The sequence below is a fragment of the Argentina silus genome (genome assembly GCF_951799395.1).
Source record: "Argentina silus genome assembly, chromosome: 15".
Lineage (NCBI taxonomy): Eukaryota > Metazoa > Chordata > Actinopteri > Argentiniformes > Argentinidae > Argentina > Argentina silus.
The window spans coordinates 11,036,712-11,053,855 of NC_139669.1; the positions used below are offsets into that span (position 1 = coordinate 11,036,712).

Here is a 17,144-nt window from a genome sequence, read left to right on the forward strand (position 1 = left end):
TCCTGACAGAGGGACAGAGTGACAGATACAGCTTTGTTTATTAATCTGCCTTTATTCAGCTGTTCTGCCCCAGGCAAATGCCCAACGTATGCAGAGAATGCCACATCTCTCCATTGTCAGGCCCCGACACATACACACGCACCGGACGCACTCAAGCATGCACGCACGCACACACACACGCACGCACACACACACGCACGCACACACACACGCACGCACACACGCACACACACACGCACACACACACGCACACGCTCCATTGTCATGCTCCAACACACACACAACACATGGGACAGATGGCACTGCATTATGGGAAGGCTACAGCCGATTGGGTAGGCAACCACTGCAAGGAGAGGTGTGTGTGTGTGTGTGGGGGGGGGGATGTACAGCACACCTGGTGTTGACAGGTGCGTCACGCCACTCCCTTCACGCGCGTTTCTGCAGGAGTGGTGAAAAAGGTTGGCTGAAACGGTACGCTGCAATATGTCTTTCAGATGTGTTGGTGAAGGCACAATATGTACAGTAACAGCTTTGTCCTGGTCCTATAGCAACGCTCTCATAAGCATAAAGGGGGGTATTATTGTGTGTGACTAGCCTTCCATTGAGGCATCTGTTCGGCTGCTGCACGTCAATATGTCTTTGTATGTTGGTTTCGTCTGACTAGAAAGAGAAAGAGCTCGGACGGACGTTTCTCAGTGTGAGAGGACAGAATGGCTACTTTTGACCCCAATGCTGTCGCCATGGTAATATTGGCGAACGACTGTGGTTGGTATGACGACTGTGTGATGATGCTTCCAACCGCCTTGGATTTGATAAGAGCCTTAGATACCTTACATAATGATAACAACGATCTGTAATAATACCAACTCCCATCGCTGGTATAGATCAAAACCTGTTTCCTCAGCCACACCGTGATCTATCACACCGATGAAGCGAATGTGGGAAAAAAATAAAATCTAGAATCATCTTCTTCATTCTGCCCCACGATGAAATCGGGGAAGGGGACTGTGGATCGGTGTCCGTCCCGTTCACATGTATTGTAGCGTATGTTCCTACATTCGTATGTCTCAGACACCAACATGGGTGAATGATGCGTCATTTACGGAAATGACGCTGATTTGCTAAAACGGGGCGCGAGGGTAAACAACTGAAATTCAGAAACGACACTGATTGGCTGTAGGGGACAACGTAGGGGAACACGATCATGTTTACTGTAGAGTGACTGAAGACCATTCTCTTTCTTTATTTACCATTGTTGTAATATTCAGCCACCACCCAGAAAGCACCAGCCTCCACCCACTGGAGGAGAGCGCACACCTGTTGGTCCCCATCTTACTAAACTCATCCCGTAACACCGTAGTCAATGCTGGACGCGGTACCAGGGAGGTATACGCAGCAGAGACGGGAGTGTTTTACCCTGGATCGCTTACCTGAGTCGGAGCTGTACATGTAGACAAACTTGTTCCAGCGGTAGTGTTCGATCAGCCCCACCAGGGCGTCCTGCAGCTCCGGCCTCAGCTGGATCACAAACTGGTTGGCTGTCTCGATGGGGAAGGACGGCGTGACGAAACACACGTGCAGCGCCCCGCAGAACGACATCAGCATGTTGACCGTCTTCCTGTCGTACAGGCCGATGATGGCGTACACGCCTTTGGAGAACTGAGAGCAGACTAGGAGAAGAAGAGAGAGAAAGAGAGAGAGAGAGAGAGAGAGAGAGAGAGGGAGAGAGAGAGAGAGAGAGAGAGAGAGAGAGAGAGAAGGGGAAGAATGTTAGGCATTCCCATTTGACAAAAGGAATCAACAAACTAAACAGCAAAACCTGCTAAGAAATCCACTGCTTTCAACACAAAATAACCAATTCCGTCATCAGAATAGACCTGAGGTAGAATTGACGCAGTGGAACAACACACTCCATATAAAAACAAATGGATTGCAGGACAGAGCAGAGAATGTGTCATGATGGTCTGTCTGTCTCTGTCTGTCTGTCTGTTTGCCTGTCTGCTGGCCTGTCTGTCTGCCTGCCTGCCTGCCTGCCTGCCTGTCTGCCTGCCTGTCTGTCTGTCTGTCTGCCTGCCTGCCTGCCTGCCTGCCTGCCTGTCTGCCTGCCTGTCTGTCTGCCTGTCTGCCTGGGGAGGCAGCAGAGTGGAGAAGTGGTTAATCAATGCATCCTCAGGGTTCCATTGGCATTTCACTGACAGCAGGGCCGTTATTAGGGGCTCGATAGTGCCAGCGTTAAATGGAGTCCAAACGCAGGCCTACTGGAAATTTGCGTTGGCGGAAATAGGTGATATACCACTGCGCCACTGTCACACCTGGCTTGCTCATGACAATAAGCAGGTTAAAGTGCCATCATGAGCGCTGAAAAATCTGTCTCTGAAGGAAATAAAGCGAATATGAAACGAATATTTCAGAAACACCCCCCTAAGTGCAGCCGCCCAGCGGCCCTGACATTCCTCCCCCCCCCCCCCCCGGCCAACCCCGCTTAGACTGCTTTATATGCTGTTAATATAGCGTCCTAGGAGTCCTTCCTTCCTCAGTCATTTCTCCATTGAGAAAAATTGACCATCATGTACTTGTATGGGTTGTTTTTTTTTTCATAAAAGGCTGTCTCTCTCTTTCCGTCTCAGTAATACTGTACAATACGTTCTAGCTGCTTTTCCATTGCTTCCTGTTGAGCCAAAATGGCTTCCATCTGTTTCGGTTCAGTTTCCTTCATATTGTGTCTGCTTCCTTTATGTTCCTCCTGCACACCGCTCCTCAAGGCGGAGGGCTATCTCGGCCATCACCACTGCTCCACTATTGTGCTATCTTTGCCCTTGCAGCCAGGTCTGGGCTGGGTTATTTCTGCCACAGCTGCGGGTGGGCCTCACGTTTCACTGTAGTCACAAAACAGATTGAAATTCCAGCCTGTCCCCAGCCCAGGGCCAGTTCACAGTGTGGGGCTGAGGTCTGAGAGGAGGGAGGGAGGGACAGACAGAGATGGCCCGAACCCAACAGGCCTGGTCCGTCACAGCTCAGCATCCCCCAGGCATGTGTGCCTGTGTGTGTGTGTGTGTGCGTGCGTGCGTGCGTGTGTGTGTGTGTGTTTGCGTTTGCCTGTGTCTGCGTCTGTGTGTGGGTGTAGGTTTGTGCGCGTTTGCGGGTGTATGTGTGTGGGTATGTGTGTGCGTGTATGAATGTGTTGTGCGTATGAATGCATGTGAGAGAGGTAGAGTGAGCCAGTCTCTCTCTCTCTACTGCTCCAAAAGCATAGTGACTCACGCTACATAAAGCAAGCCCCGAAATAGACATTTTGCACCTCACCCCTACTGAAACAGTAACAGACCTCTCTCTCTCTCACGATGTGAGGAAAATGAACATACAGACAATGTTGCGTATATCCGTTTTCACACCCTTACAGTTAATCACTTTTCTCCTGCCAATCTACGACAGGGCTTACTTAAAGGGTAGCCTTTGGGCCTGATCTAATTGTTTGTTTGTTAAGCATGAATGCATGTTCGTCTGACAGGTAGCGCGTAGCGCGTAGCCCCTGCCTCAGACTCCAACACTGTGCTGTGGAGGGGACAGGAGCAGCTTGAGCTATTGTAACCCTACAGTGTGTTTCTCTTAATGAGCTGGCTGTGTTGTAGGAGCAGGTTGTGTTAGTGGAACTACAGGAGCTGTGTGTCTGCGTGCATGTGTGTGTGTGTGTGTGTGTGTGTGTGCGTGTGTGTGTGTGTGCGTGTGTGTGTGCGCTCATGTGTGTGTCCTGTAAACTCCTAGAGAATAGAGAGGCAGGTTGTGTTGGTGTAACTCCAAGAGAACAAGGGCAGGTTGTGTGTGTGTGTGTGTGTCCTGTTAGTGTAGCTGTGGGAGAATAATGACAGGAGGGGTCAGAGACTCTGAGACTAACAGCGCTACTAAAGACCCTGGCAACACCTGTCCACTCTGGCAAGCTGTCCTCTCCTCTCCTCTCCCATACCATCCTTTCCTCTCGTCTCCTCTTCTCTCCTCTCCTCTCCCCTTTCCTCCTCTCCTCTCCTCTCTCCTTTCCACCTCTTCTCTACCGTCCTTTCCTCCTCTCCTCTCACCTTTCCTCCTCTCCTCTCCTCTCCCCTTTCCACCTCTTCTCTACCGTCCTTTCCTCCTCTCCTCTCCTCTCCCATCCTTTCCTCTTCTTATGTCTCATCTCCTCCATTCCTCTCCTCTCCTCTCCTCCATTCCTCTCCTCTCCTCCCCTCTCCTCTCCTCCCCGCATGCAGGTACGGTCGTGCCTCCACTCCTCTCTGTGTGTGCTTCGTACAGCTGTTCTTGTCCACAGGCTCAGCATGAGGCAGATATCAGATGACAGACATGTCTCTCCTGGCTGCTAGAGTCTGAGTGTGTTTGTGACAGCCTCTGCTGCTGTGGGCGTAGCCACCGGCACTGCTGCGGAGGCAGACATCCGAGGACGGGCTCCTTGTAATGAACGGAACGGAATGAGGAACGGTGTCCTCCGATTTCTGCCTCTCCCTGGCTCCCCAGGCTTTGTTATCGGCTCGTAATGACCGATGCCACTCCGACCACTAACCCTAACCTGACCTTTCACCCTCACCTCAACCCCATCCAGCCCGTGGATTCGGCACAACTAGCTCATGCATATACAGTAGCGTTATTCCTCGTCCGTTCTGAGGATATCGTGGCTTTTGACCGTCCCAGCATGATCATCTAGCCACTACCTGTCTGCTGTGCTATCGTCTGAGCCTCCTTCCCGTGGATTAAGCGTTGACCCCAGGTGATCTTTCATCTGGTGATTGGTGGAGCGTGCTGACGAGGGGGGTACTCTGTCACCTGGACGGACACGCTCACACACTCCAGTGGTCCACCGCTCCCCCTGGCTCTCTCATCTCACCGTGCCCAGTTGAGTCTCTCTCCTCAACAGAGCCCTATTCCCAGGACACAATGTCCCTTGAGAGACATAACAAATGACTATACTTATTATACTCCCACCTGTGTGTGTGTGTGTGTGTGTGTGTGTGTGTGTGGGTACACACATTTATACTTACCCAAACTAATGTACACAACATACTGTACATTCACTGGGATACACATGCCACCTTAACCACTCTACACTCTACAACAACAACTATAACCTCTGAACGTGAACACACACACACACACACACACACACTCACACACTCCCCCTTATTCCTGGGACTTGCGTGCGATTACTCTCCTCACGGAAGCGTATGGCTCCAAGTGCTGTGAGAATTCCGCGGCAACAAGAGCTCAGGTCCAGCGGTAGCGAGCGTGCTGATTGGTTGGTTCTAGGTCAGCCGTATATAATGGGTCACTTCTAATAAGTCTCCAGCATGAGGAAGATGCATGTAAACAGAGCGGGAATGATAACTCTCCTCAACCGTGCTTTCATGTTTTGTGCTTTTAATGAACTATGTTGACGACAACCGTACACAGCTGTTCCTGCAACAGACGATAGACCAATATGGTCATTTGTGTGAGTTAGCGCTTGTCAATTGCTAGTGCGTTTATCCTTGTTGGAGGCTTCTGGGAATGTATACGTGCTGTAATCTTGTGCGGTGTGTGTGTGTGTGTGTGTGTGTGTGTGTGTGGTCTGTGCAGTCTGTGAGTGTCTCCAGCTATTGACCTACCTAATCCCCCCCCCCCCCCCCCTCTGGGGATCAATGAAATTAAATCATGAAGTGGAACATTGAACAGCTGAAATCTAGCACGGTGTATTTTATCCCCAAGCCCATCCGCCCAGGAATGCTCATGTCTCTAAGAACACACACACACACACACACACACACACACACACACACACACACACACACACACACACACACACACACACCTACCTAATGGGACAAACAATCCCCCAGCCTGGGTTTGTGGTCAACACCCTAGAATCACCCACAGCATCAAAGCTATTTCAGAGCAGCCAAAGGCGATTATGGGCTGTTGTTGCCGTTTCCATGAGAGCCAGAGATATGTTAGTAAAACAACCAAACACGAAACTCGCTCACTCAAAAGCATTGTATAACTGTGTGGTTACATTCATCATAGACGGGAGATTATAGTAGGAATATACATCAGTATTCATTTAACGAGCGATACCTTGCTACACTACATGAATATCTCTGATTCAAGCTGCTTGAACGAGGATTTAATTTGTTGTGGTATGTTTATATCTTTTTTTTGGCATGGTGTTTTCATCTCAACGTGTTTACATCATGACATGTTCTACGACGGCTGTTTTTCTTTCTTTTTAAAAACACATTAGCATATGCTAAGTACACGAGAGGCTAATGTCAGTGGGTTAGCGTCGCTGCTTTTCAGATTCCTTGCCCTTTTCCCAGTTAGTCCCTAAGCTATGACAGCTGATCCAATGAGAGCCTCAATCCCACCAGTAGGGTTGAGGGTCACTAAAACCCCCCAAAGCACTGGGGAGGGGAGATAACACACACACACACACACACACACACACACACACACACACACACACACACACACACACTTGACTCCAGACACTGCCCCGAACACACACACACACACACCATTAACTGTCAGATGATGTGTGTGTGTGTAATAATGAGGAGAGTCTGCTGTAGTCCCTCTGGCCCTATTCTTCCTCCTGCTAGCTAATTAGTCATGCTAATAAGAAGCTTGATACCAGCCCGTCAATAGTGAAAACACACACACACACACGCACGCACGCACACAGTGAAGGCTTTTGAAGAACCCCTCAGGTGGTGGGTGGGGTGTGGTGTGGTGGGGTGTGGTGTGGTGGGGTGGGGTGGGGTGGGGTTGGGTGGGGGGTATCACTCACCAGGCCCTCCAACACAGCGTGAGTTACGCACTGCAATCTATCTCTGTCTCCTAGCCAGCACAGGTGTGAGCCAGGCTCTATGGTACCATGTACTGAGTGTGCGTGTGCGTGTGTGTGTGTGTGTGTGTGTGTGTGTGTGTGTGTGTGCGCGCGTATGTGTGTCGTGTGTGTGGGTGAGTGAGTGAGTGATGTTCACAAGGTTTTTGTAGTAACAAGAGAAGAAAATGACGAGAGACAAGGCAGTAGACCGATGTGTTTGTTTCTCTGAAGAGCCTGACGCCAGCATTCCACTTACCAAACAGTAACCATAGCTACCGAGTGAACATGTGGGAAGTGGAACCGGCAGCATCAAATGTCCTGCACAAGGTGCCAGGCCCAAAGAATGCAACAAGATCTGTCTTTTTGTAGCTCTGTTTGACTGTATGGAGGCGTAGGGAGTCCTTGGCTGTGCCTCACTGCCTGCCTGCCTGCCTGCCTGCCTGCCCGCCTGCCCCCCCCACGCACCCATATGCCCCTTAGAGAGCTGAACTCCGCAGAGACGCGCTCAGTGTTCCCTGCTGTACACAGCTTTAGCTCCGCCGTGCTCAGGGGAGGGATTTACCGCCTGTGAAAGAGCAATAAAACAGTTTGTACTTCTCTGCTGCTCCCTCTGCGTACAAAGAGAGAGAGAGAGAGAGAGAGAGAGCCAGAAAAAGACACGGGGGGGAGAGAGAAAGAGAAAGGGATAGACAGCGAGAGAGAGAGAGAGAGAGAGAGAGAGAGAGAGAGAGAGAGAGAGAGAGAGGCAGAGGTTCTGAGAGCCAACTTAAGCCCAGGCCACTGGGAACACCACAGAGCACAGCTGCTGACCAACCCACCGTGCTCATATTAACATCAAGGAGCTTAAGCTCCGACAGGTCTCAGAGGAGATCACGTTACCTAAATGTTGAAGCTACCGGCGGACCTAGTGAACGTACCGTACCCTGCCCCCCCTCACACAGACGTACGGCCACACAGGAGTCAGTGGTCGCCGGTGAGAGGCAGAGGGACAAAGGAAGGCATTAGCCTCATTTAGAGAGAGCGAGAGAGAGAGAGAGAGAGAGAGAGAGAGAGATAGAGAGAGAGTGGATGATTCAACGACTGCTGGAGAACAAAGCAGATGCCATCCTAGCAGTGGGACCGCTCAGACCACACCAGGGCAGGCTGGAGGAGGCAGACGTCGGAGGACGGGCTCATCGGAATGCATGGAACAGAATGAGGAATGGTATCAAAACACCTCCGATGTTTTACCTCCGCCAGCCAACCCTGGACCACACACACACAGACACACACACACACACACACCAGCAGCTCTCTCTCTCTTTCTCTCCTCTTACACTGCCTGTCTCCCCCTCCGTGAACCCCTCTCACACTCCGTCTCTCCCTCTCAAACTCCCTGTCTCTCCCTCTCAAACTGCCTGTCTCCCCCTCTCACACTTCCTGTCCCTCCCTCTCAAACTGCCTATCTCCCCCTCTCACACTGCCTGTCTCTCCCTCTCACACTGCCTGTCTCCCCCTCTCAAACTTCCTGTCCCTCCCTCTCAAACTGCCTGTCGCCCCCTCTCAAATAACACATCTCCCCCTCACTCTGTCTGTCTTTTCTTCTCCATCTTACCCTCTCATACACTCTTCATCCCCATTCTATCTCTGTCTCTGTGCCTTGCTCCCTCTCTCCCTCCCTCCCTCCCTCCCTCCCTCTTGTAATGAAACAATGATGTCTCATCGCCTAATTAACCCGGCAATGGAGAGTGCGAGGTGAGGCTCCCTCTCTCTCTCTCTCTCTCTCTCTCTCTCTCTCTCTCTCTCTCTCTCTCTCTCTCTCTCTCTCTCTCTCTCCAGACCCGTGGTTCTCCCTGCCCTGCTGTCTCTGCACCTCCAAGCTGCTTCCGTGACTGGCCCTCGGGCCTTCTGAGCAAACGCTTGCCTGGGCAACGGGTTAGAGCCTGGTCCAGACAGACACTCCTGTCGGGGGGGGGGGGTATAGACACCCCAATTACCCCTGCATAATGATCCCTCCATCTGCGCACAATAACAGACAGGTGCGGAGGGATCGGGGTGGGCCTGCTCTCTCCATCCCCCCGGAGAAGAGGGAGAGGACAGCGGGAAAGACAAGTTTTATTTTCATAGACCACTGGTTGATTATCTGTTACAATACAGTAGACGCTGATCTGGTTAATCACTGAGACATCCTCATTCAGAGTCCACATACAGCAGGGTGTTTGATGCCATTCCTCATTCCGTTCCATGCATTACAATGAGCCCGTCCTCCGATTTCTGCCTCTACCAGCCTCCCCCTGGAGTCAATATACAGTACAGGTAAAAAAAGACCATAGTACTGTGAGCGGGAACTGTGTGTTTGTGTTTTGGCATGTCGTTTCTCCCCGCAGTCACTCCCGGAACAATTGTGGTGACAGAATAGTCATTCAGGGTTCGAAAACTAAACTCCTGTGGGTTTAGAGAGAGAGAGAGAGAGATGACAGGAGTTGTCAAAGTAGAAACAAGGCAGACGCTGTACTCCGCGACGCAGCTAAACACGCTGAAGACGTTGTTTCTCATTAGACTACGCTGGAACTGGGAAATGTAGAAGCGACAGACAGGGGAGTCTCTGCCTGCCTGTCTGTCCTACAGAAACATGACAGCCACGTTCGTCCCTCTCCTCTGCCGCTACTCTCCTCTCCTCAGCTGCTTCTCTCCTCTCCTCTCCCCTCTCCCCCTTCCTCCCCTCCCTCCCCTCCCATCCCCTCTTCTCCTCAGCTGCTTCGCTCCTCTCCTCAGCTCTCCTCTCCCCTCCCCCCTCCTCTCCTCTCCTCTCTCCCCCTTCCTCTCCTCCCTCCCCTTCCCTTCCCTCCTCTCCTCTCCTCTCCCCCTCCTCTCCTCCTCTCCTCTCCTCAGCTGCTCCTCTCCTCTCCCCTCCCCTCCCCTCCTCTCCTCTCCCCTCCTCTTCCCTCCTCTCCTCTCCTCTCCCCCTCCTCTCCTCCTCTCCTCTCCTCTCCTCAGCTGCTCCTCTCCTCTCCCCTCCCCTCCTCTTCCCTCCTCTCCTCTTCCCTCCACTACCCTCCTCTCCTCTAACAGTACTCTGCTTCGCCAGACTAATTTCTCTCTGCACATGTCACAACAGCAGAGGCGTGGCTGTGGTGGAGTCGACCCACAGCTCTTAGTCCAGTCATCCATGTCCTCGCCGTAGGACGGCAGTTCACACAATCAACTTCCATTTGCAACTTCCATTTTCCACCTTGACAAGGGGCCATGAGAAACACAAGGGAACAAACAACTCACTCACTGTGTATGTGTGTGTGAAACAGAGAAGGACACAGTACTCTGGAGTCCCATAAATACATGGTGAAATAGGAGCTTAACCTCCAACCCCAGTCCCTCATTCCTAAACCACCAATCCATCTGAGGCACTCTGTTCTGGGGCAATATTTTCCCTCTGAGGGGATAGCTGTAGCAGAGGTAGTGGTGTCTGTATATGTGTGTGTGTGTGTGTGTGTGTGTGTGTGTGTGTGTGTGTGTGTGTGTGTGTGTGTGTGTGTGTGTGTGTGTGTGTAAGGAAACAAAAGCTCCCCTACAAATAAGCCGATAAATCTGGCACTCCGCAGTTTCCCATTGTAAATCCCAATCCTGGGCAGAGTATTTTTTAGCACAAAGAGTCCCGCCCTCCTTTTTTACCGGGGGGTTATTAATACATATTTATACCTTAACTCCATGGAGTGATGGCTTTGGATATACTGCCATGAATAATACATTAAATGCATCTGATGAAGCGGGGTCTACGCTAAGCTATTGTGTGTGTTTGTGTGTGTGTGTGAGTGTGCCTGTGTGTGTGTGTGTGTGTGTGCCTGTGTGTGTGCCTGTGTGTGCCTGTGTGTGTGTGCGTGTGTGTGCCTGTGCCTGTGTGTGTGTGTGTGTGTGTGTGTGTGTGTGTGTGTGTGCCTGTGTGGCTGTGCCTGTGTGCCTGTGTGTGCACACACACGTGTGTTTCCTTACGAAACAGTCCTGCAAACCCACAAAGGGGGTTTGAGCTGTGATGGAAGAGCATCCACAGATGGAAGAGTTTCAGTTTTTAATCTCACACACTCTCTCTCTCTCTATTCACACACACTGTGAGCACACTCACACACTCCCGGAGCAGCTCGGAGAGAGGGACACCATACACTGCAGGGCTACTGATGTGGCATTCGCCTTAAAACCAAGCAAAGGATCTACAGTATAGAATTATCCTGCGGCTGCACTCCATCAAACATGCAATGTGGAAAAGGTATTCCTAAGGGCCGTGCAAATGCACCCTTCGTTGCATTCCAGTGTCTGTGTTGTAATGCTCTAGATACACAGTTCTTCCACAGATACAGTCAAATAAACAGCCTTGCTTAGAGAATGCTAGCTACAGTTGCTCATTTCTGCACGCTTACACCCAGAGTCTCAGGGGTGCGCGAGCAAAAATAGGCTCAGCTAGCAAAAATAATAGCTCTTCTATAAGGGCCCCCTATGTGAACATTCATAACAGGCACCGTGCGAGCTCAGTCCATTGATCACGACGGGCTCCGGTTCTCAGATCCTCTCCCGGTCCTCTCTAACTGGCCCTCAGAGGGGCAGGGAAATACTGATGCAGAGACGCCCGTGACAACATTCATCTTCTTACCCACAGAGCCTAATTAGGGTAAATACTGTAAATGTGTATTGATGGGATGGGGATGGTTGGGTGATGAAATCAAAACAAAGGACGACGGCTCATTTCATCTAAACGTACTGTATATTTCACTAATTATTATTATTTTTTCCTAGCAGTTATTTTTGTTTAAAATGTGTACACTGTAGTTTAACAGTGTTTTTTTGTTTTTTTGCGTGATGTTAAATGCTTTCCCTATGGATGAGATATCTCTTTACCAACTACAGTAAAGAAGAAACATAATCTCCCCAAAGCCATGATATCCAGCAAACTGGAAATGCCTACAGGAGAATTGACACATGAAAATGGCTATTTATGACGTCCTTATTATAAATCTAGTCAATAGGAGATTATGGTAATGTGATCTCTAACTCAGGGGAATTGTGACTAATATTCTCCATTTGCTGAAGGTATCCATTGCGGCTATATTTAACCACTACGACCACACACACACACACACACACACACACACACACACACACACACACACACACACACACACACAGGAAAAGAGAGATAGTGAAGAGAGAAAAAAGAGAGCAAATTGCCAGCAACTCTGACACCCACTATGGTTCCTGTGTCGCATTGTTATCTCACGTGACTATATCACTGTCGGATAGGGTAATCTTCACACTATCGAACCAGAGAATAACCCAACCGCTTTCTCTTCTAGACCACCTCTCATTTCATTTCCTTTACCTTTGCTCCAGTCAACCCAACCCCCAACCTCCACTCCCCCCCCGCTACTCTCCCGGCCTCCCCCCAGCAGGTGCCAGGGAGTGGGGATGCAGAGAGTGAGGGCTTGGGGGGTAGCCAGGAAGTGGCTGGTCATACAGGGCCCAGCTGATGAGTATCAGCCTCATCCGGAGCTCCATTCATCCCCAGGCACAAGGGCCCATTCACCCCTGCCTTTGACTGTCACAAACCCCCAGAGCTCCAGGCGTATTCCCAAAGCACACTCAAACACACGCACATGCACACACACATGCACGCATGCAAGCACACACTCTTTCAGTCTCTCAAACGCCCTCCTCATAGAAGGTCTCGAGGCAGTGACGTACAGTAATGTCATCCTCTTCTACATCCCCCTCAAGAGCAGGGGAACAGGGACAAGAGGAGGTGACGCTGTCATTTGCTGACAATCTCTCTGTGGCATCGCCGTGCCAACGCCACCACCTCTGCCAGTGGCAGCACTCCTCACTGTCATGTGTATGTCACATCGAAGCTCAGGCATCTTATTTGATGGGACCTGTCTGTCCTCTCATACAGCGAGCAGCATGAGGCAACGCGGCAGAACACACACACACACACACACACACACACACACACACACACACACACACACACACACACAGTCTGTGAATATGATGTCATTGTGGCAGTTGGCAATACACAGCTTTGCTCAAAGGGTTTAGGCATCAAACATGGGTTTACTGTAGGAAAACAACAAGACTATCTTGAGTCTTGGAGTCTTAGTCAGGGAGGCCTGAACAGATGATAAGCATCAACCTAACAAATCATTAAAAAAACAACAAAAAAAAACATTTCAAATGTTCCACTAACGATGGCCAACTGTGTAGGCTACTCTGTATGTGTGTGTGTGTGTGTGTGTGTGTCTCCCCAGCTGGACTCCTGCCTTCCTGGAATCACTGGCTACACACCGTTAATTATACCGCTGACTGACCCTCATAGCCACTACTGGGTGTATTCACAGAACTACGTCCTATTAATAAGGCCATGATGGGATTGTTTATGTTTCATTAGACAGCCGTGCATCTGGGGCCTGGACGGTTGGGTGGGTTGGGGACAACAGGGTATCATTGCAAAACGTCCTGATACTCTGTCTAGGCTGTGTCCTATTTCATCAAAATGGTCCCAATTTTTCATCCAAATAGAAGACGTCTAGATACAAAAAGAGAGGAGGATGGGGGGGGGGGGGGGGGGGTAGGGGGGGGGGGGCTGGAGGACTCACGCTGTGCAGACGTTGTACCATCATGTCAACTCAGTTGAGTAGGCAATGTTAGCAGAGAACATATGGAGTCAAGTGTGATGTTTTAATGATGGGTCAAAAGAAGTCACATGCTAATTCCTTTCCAGTAATGGTCAACGGCTGTGCAACTAGTTGTTATAACACTTAAGGAATGTGCACTCCTCATAAAAAGGCTTTACTGTTTCAGACTCTTCCACTATTTTTTTTTTTTTTTTTAAAGGTAGTCCCTCATGGATAGTTGCAGACATATTGCATTAGATATCCGAGTTAAAAATACAACGGTTTTTGTTTTCTTTTGATGTCTTTCTCTTTTCTGTTCTGCAAGCGAGAACTGCAACTGTTCAGAGCAGAGAGGGAGATCAGAGGAAGCGGATGACAAGCAGGTCAAAAGAATACAAAAAGGCTTTTAAATCTGAGTCTTGTCTGGGGGGGAAAGGAAAACACAAAAGAGACACAATTATCAATGTCTGAAAACTCTGCCATTGGAGCGGTATGTCACACCTGTACCACGTTGAGCAGAGTGAGATTGTCTTGTCAGACAAGAACATCTTTTGAATATGTCTTGAATACACCTACAGAAGCATCTGAATATGAGTAGGCCAAATGGAAATTCTGAACTGTGGAACATTGAAGCAACTGACAGGGAAACTTTCAAGGGCACCTCTGTCTTTAGAGAGCAAAATCATGGAGCTCAGATCCAGGCTTGAACAGAAAGAGGGAAAGTAGAAAATAGAAGTCTGTGGCATTACTGGTGGGAAAACAAGATTTAGTTCCAAATAATTTGGCTTCGGTACATCAAACAACTCCTTACAATGACACATGGTCAATAATGTAGTTGATGCATTAACACAAGAGAGACATTTTTACTGCTTTGACCAGCAGTCTCCATTGATTTGTGGTCCTAGCAATAAACCATAAATCATGGTCCTGTGATTGATGTCACCTTGCATGCTTGCCCTCCATAACGACATGTGTTCACAATCCCTCTGCCAAGGGTGAACACATTATAGGCATACTTTTACAACACTGCTCTTGTATCAATAATTAAAAACATGATTGGACCTGTTCCTGAAACAAAGTGACCACGACCCTAGGAAGTCGAGGCATAACGGTTGAAGCCAATTGGCAAAGCCGACAGAGCGCAGTGTTGCAGTAGGCTAATATTTAATGGGAGACGCTCAAACGAGAGCATCACTGTAACACTTTAATTAAGTAGTCTAGATGCTGCCAGCTGAGGATCATCGAATACAAATCCGTTACTAATTACGAACGCTTTGTACAAACGCGTTTTCTCGGTTCGTCACCTGAGTTGGGGGTTGGTCCGTGTTTTTTTTTAGGCGCATATTTTCCTTGTCTAAATGGGGTGGATGCCACGGAGAAGCAACATTTTCGTTTTGAAATTGCTAAATGTAATGATATGATGATAATAACGTGTATGGTCTGATATGATTGTCACTACACACCAATAAAATCTGTTCAATGCTCTCTGGTCGCTCTGCTTTTGACAAGAGAGAGAGATGAAGGAGAGAGAGATGCAGGTGGATGCACACAACATTCTCGCCCCCACTCAACAGTCATAGATGAGTGAGCTAATAGTAAATTGCCTTCGTTTACATTTTTGTTTCTGACAGTTGGATAAGGCTATATTTCAAAACAAGCTTTCTTTTGCGTACACAAGCAACAGATTGAATACAATAATCAATAATTCACGATGTTAATTACGAGAAAACCTGTCCAGATTTCCATCAAAGCGGACATTAACCGTTGGGAAATAATAGTGGTGTTACTTACAAGCATATGTCATGGAGAAACTATTCCCCAGTTTGACCATATCCACTTGCGGAACCAGTTTGGGGATGTCCTGGTGATGCGAGAGCGCGAACCGAAACACCTCATATTCGTGCGATTCGGTGGGGAATAATCCCCCTGTGAACGAGATGGCACACACCGTTATTAATCATTCCCACACTGGATCCCACAAACACAACAACAAGGTAATTTTGTGTCGATATTGAGATTCAACTAGTTGAATGTAACTTATATCTGGAGAAAACAAACGGAACACCAAGTCGAACTTCATTGTCAAGACCATTGTGGCAAGACACCAATAATATCAAAACACATTTACATTTTACGCATGAACCTTTTTACTTACCAATATGTATGTTACTTGGAAAACTTCCAGAGGCTAAGCACATCCCCAGTAAACTGGTGAAGAGGAGGGTGAAGCTTCGCTGCATATTTCCTTTTGCATTGGCGAAGACAAAACAGGCAAAATCCAAGCATAGGTCTATCCGAGGTGAGCTATACCTCCTACTCCAGCCCTTTAGCCTCCAGCTCCAGGTGCACTTAAATCATTGATTAAACGGTGAGAAACCAAGTTGTCGTTGAGATGAGAAGAGCTCTTAAACCGACACCCTTCTGTCTACTCTCCTCCGCTTTCTCGCGCGCTGCTGATGCTCGCGTGCTCTTCGCTCCTATGATATGGGAGCTGTGACTTCAACGCAAGCCTTACCTACAGTACGCACCCACACAGCTTCTCAGGAGACGCACGGGGATGTCGCGGGCGCTCGCTTGTCTACACATGAAATCGGATTAAAAACATTCATAACGGTTATACTTGCTCACCTGACAGCCCAGAGCTTTGTCTTACAGCTGTCCTTATGTCATAGCTTTATTCATAATATATGTTACATGCACTTACCCTATCACTGACCATCTTACAAACCACAGTTGTATTGTGATCCATGCTGGTTTGATTATAAAGACAGGTATGTTGTCCAGTAAGTACTTTAGTTATTTAAGTTATTGTAAATGTATCTGTAGCCTATGCTGGATTCAATGTACAGGTTTACCCAACTTCACCCATGAGTGTATGAGGATAATCATTCACACACCACCCACACATGCGCACGTACGCCCACACAGACACACTCACACGCACACGCACACACACACACACACACACACATGATTGGTTGGAAGCTGATAAGGGGATTGTAATCTTAAAGGGTTACCTAAGCTTTTACAGTCATGGACAGCCAATTATTTCCTTAGGAACAGTGCATGCCCCTATGCTTTTAGAGCAGAGATTCCTCAAGAAAGCTGCCCTGCAAGGTTAAACAAAACCTGTGATATCCACAAAGGATTGATTGCAAACCATATTATGGTGTGATGCCCCAGTGCTTGTTTATAAAATGAAGTAGTAAATCCTGCCTTTGACACAATTAGGATTAAGGATAAACTCGTTTATCAGAGCGAGGCAAGGCAAAGCAAGGCACTTTTTCTCAGTAATGGCAAAATTGCTTTTCTCCCAGTTATTGTTTCCAGAAAATGAAGGAGGGCATTAACATATTTTTGCAGACAATGAAATTTAGAAGATTAGAGGCTTATGCTGAAGCAGTTTCCTCGTGTTCCTAATTCAACAAAAATGTTCCTGATAAAAACCCTGTCAGAACACCTCACCCATATAGAGTTGGGAAAGTAGAGGTTATCCAATTTATAAATGTTGATGGATGTTGAACAAATCCCAACAAATACCTTTTCCTTCTAAATTGTCCTGCACTCAATATCTGCAATGTAGAACCCCTGCCAATGTCCCAAACGACCAAACGGAACATAAATTGGAGCTATTTCCCTAATGACTAACATTATTTTACAGAAAT

At 48.6% G+C, this 17,144-nt stretch overlaps 1 protein-coding gene across 1 annotated transcript in view; it reads right to left on the reverse strand.

The window, feature by feature from the left end:
* The window catches only part of gria1a (glutamate receptor, ionotropic, AMPA 1a), a gene marked incomplete at both ends in the record, with an annotated part of 54,688 nt that extends 38,969 nt beyond the window's left edge, over nucleotides 1-15,719 (reverse strand). The window contains 3 exons of the mRNA XM_083686863.1: nucleotides 1,431-1,670; nucleotides 15,271-15,405; nucleotides 15,635-15,719. Coding sequence (XP_083542989.1) covers nucleotides 1,431-1,670; nucleotides 15,271-15,405; nucleotides 15,635-15,719 — 460 coding nt within the window. The remainder of the gene's footprint in view (nucleotides 1-1,430; nucleotides 1,671-15,270; nucleotides 15,406-15,634) is intronic.
* Between the last annotated feature and the right edge of the window lie 1,425 nt (nucleotides 15,720-17,144).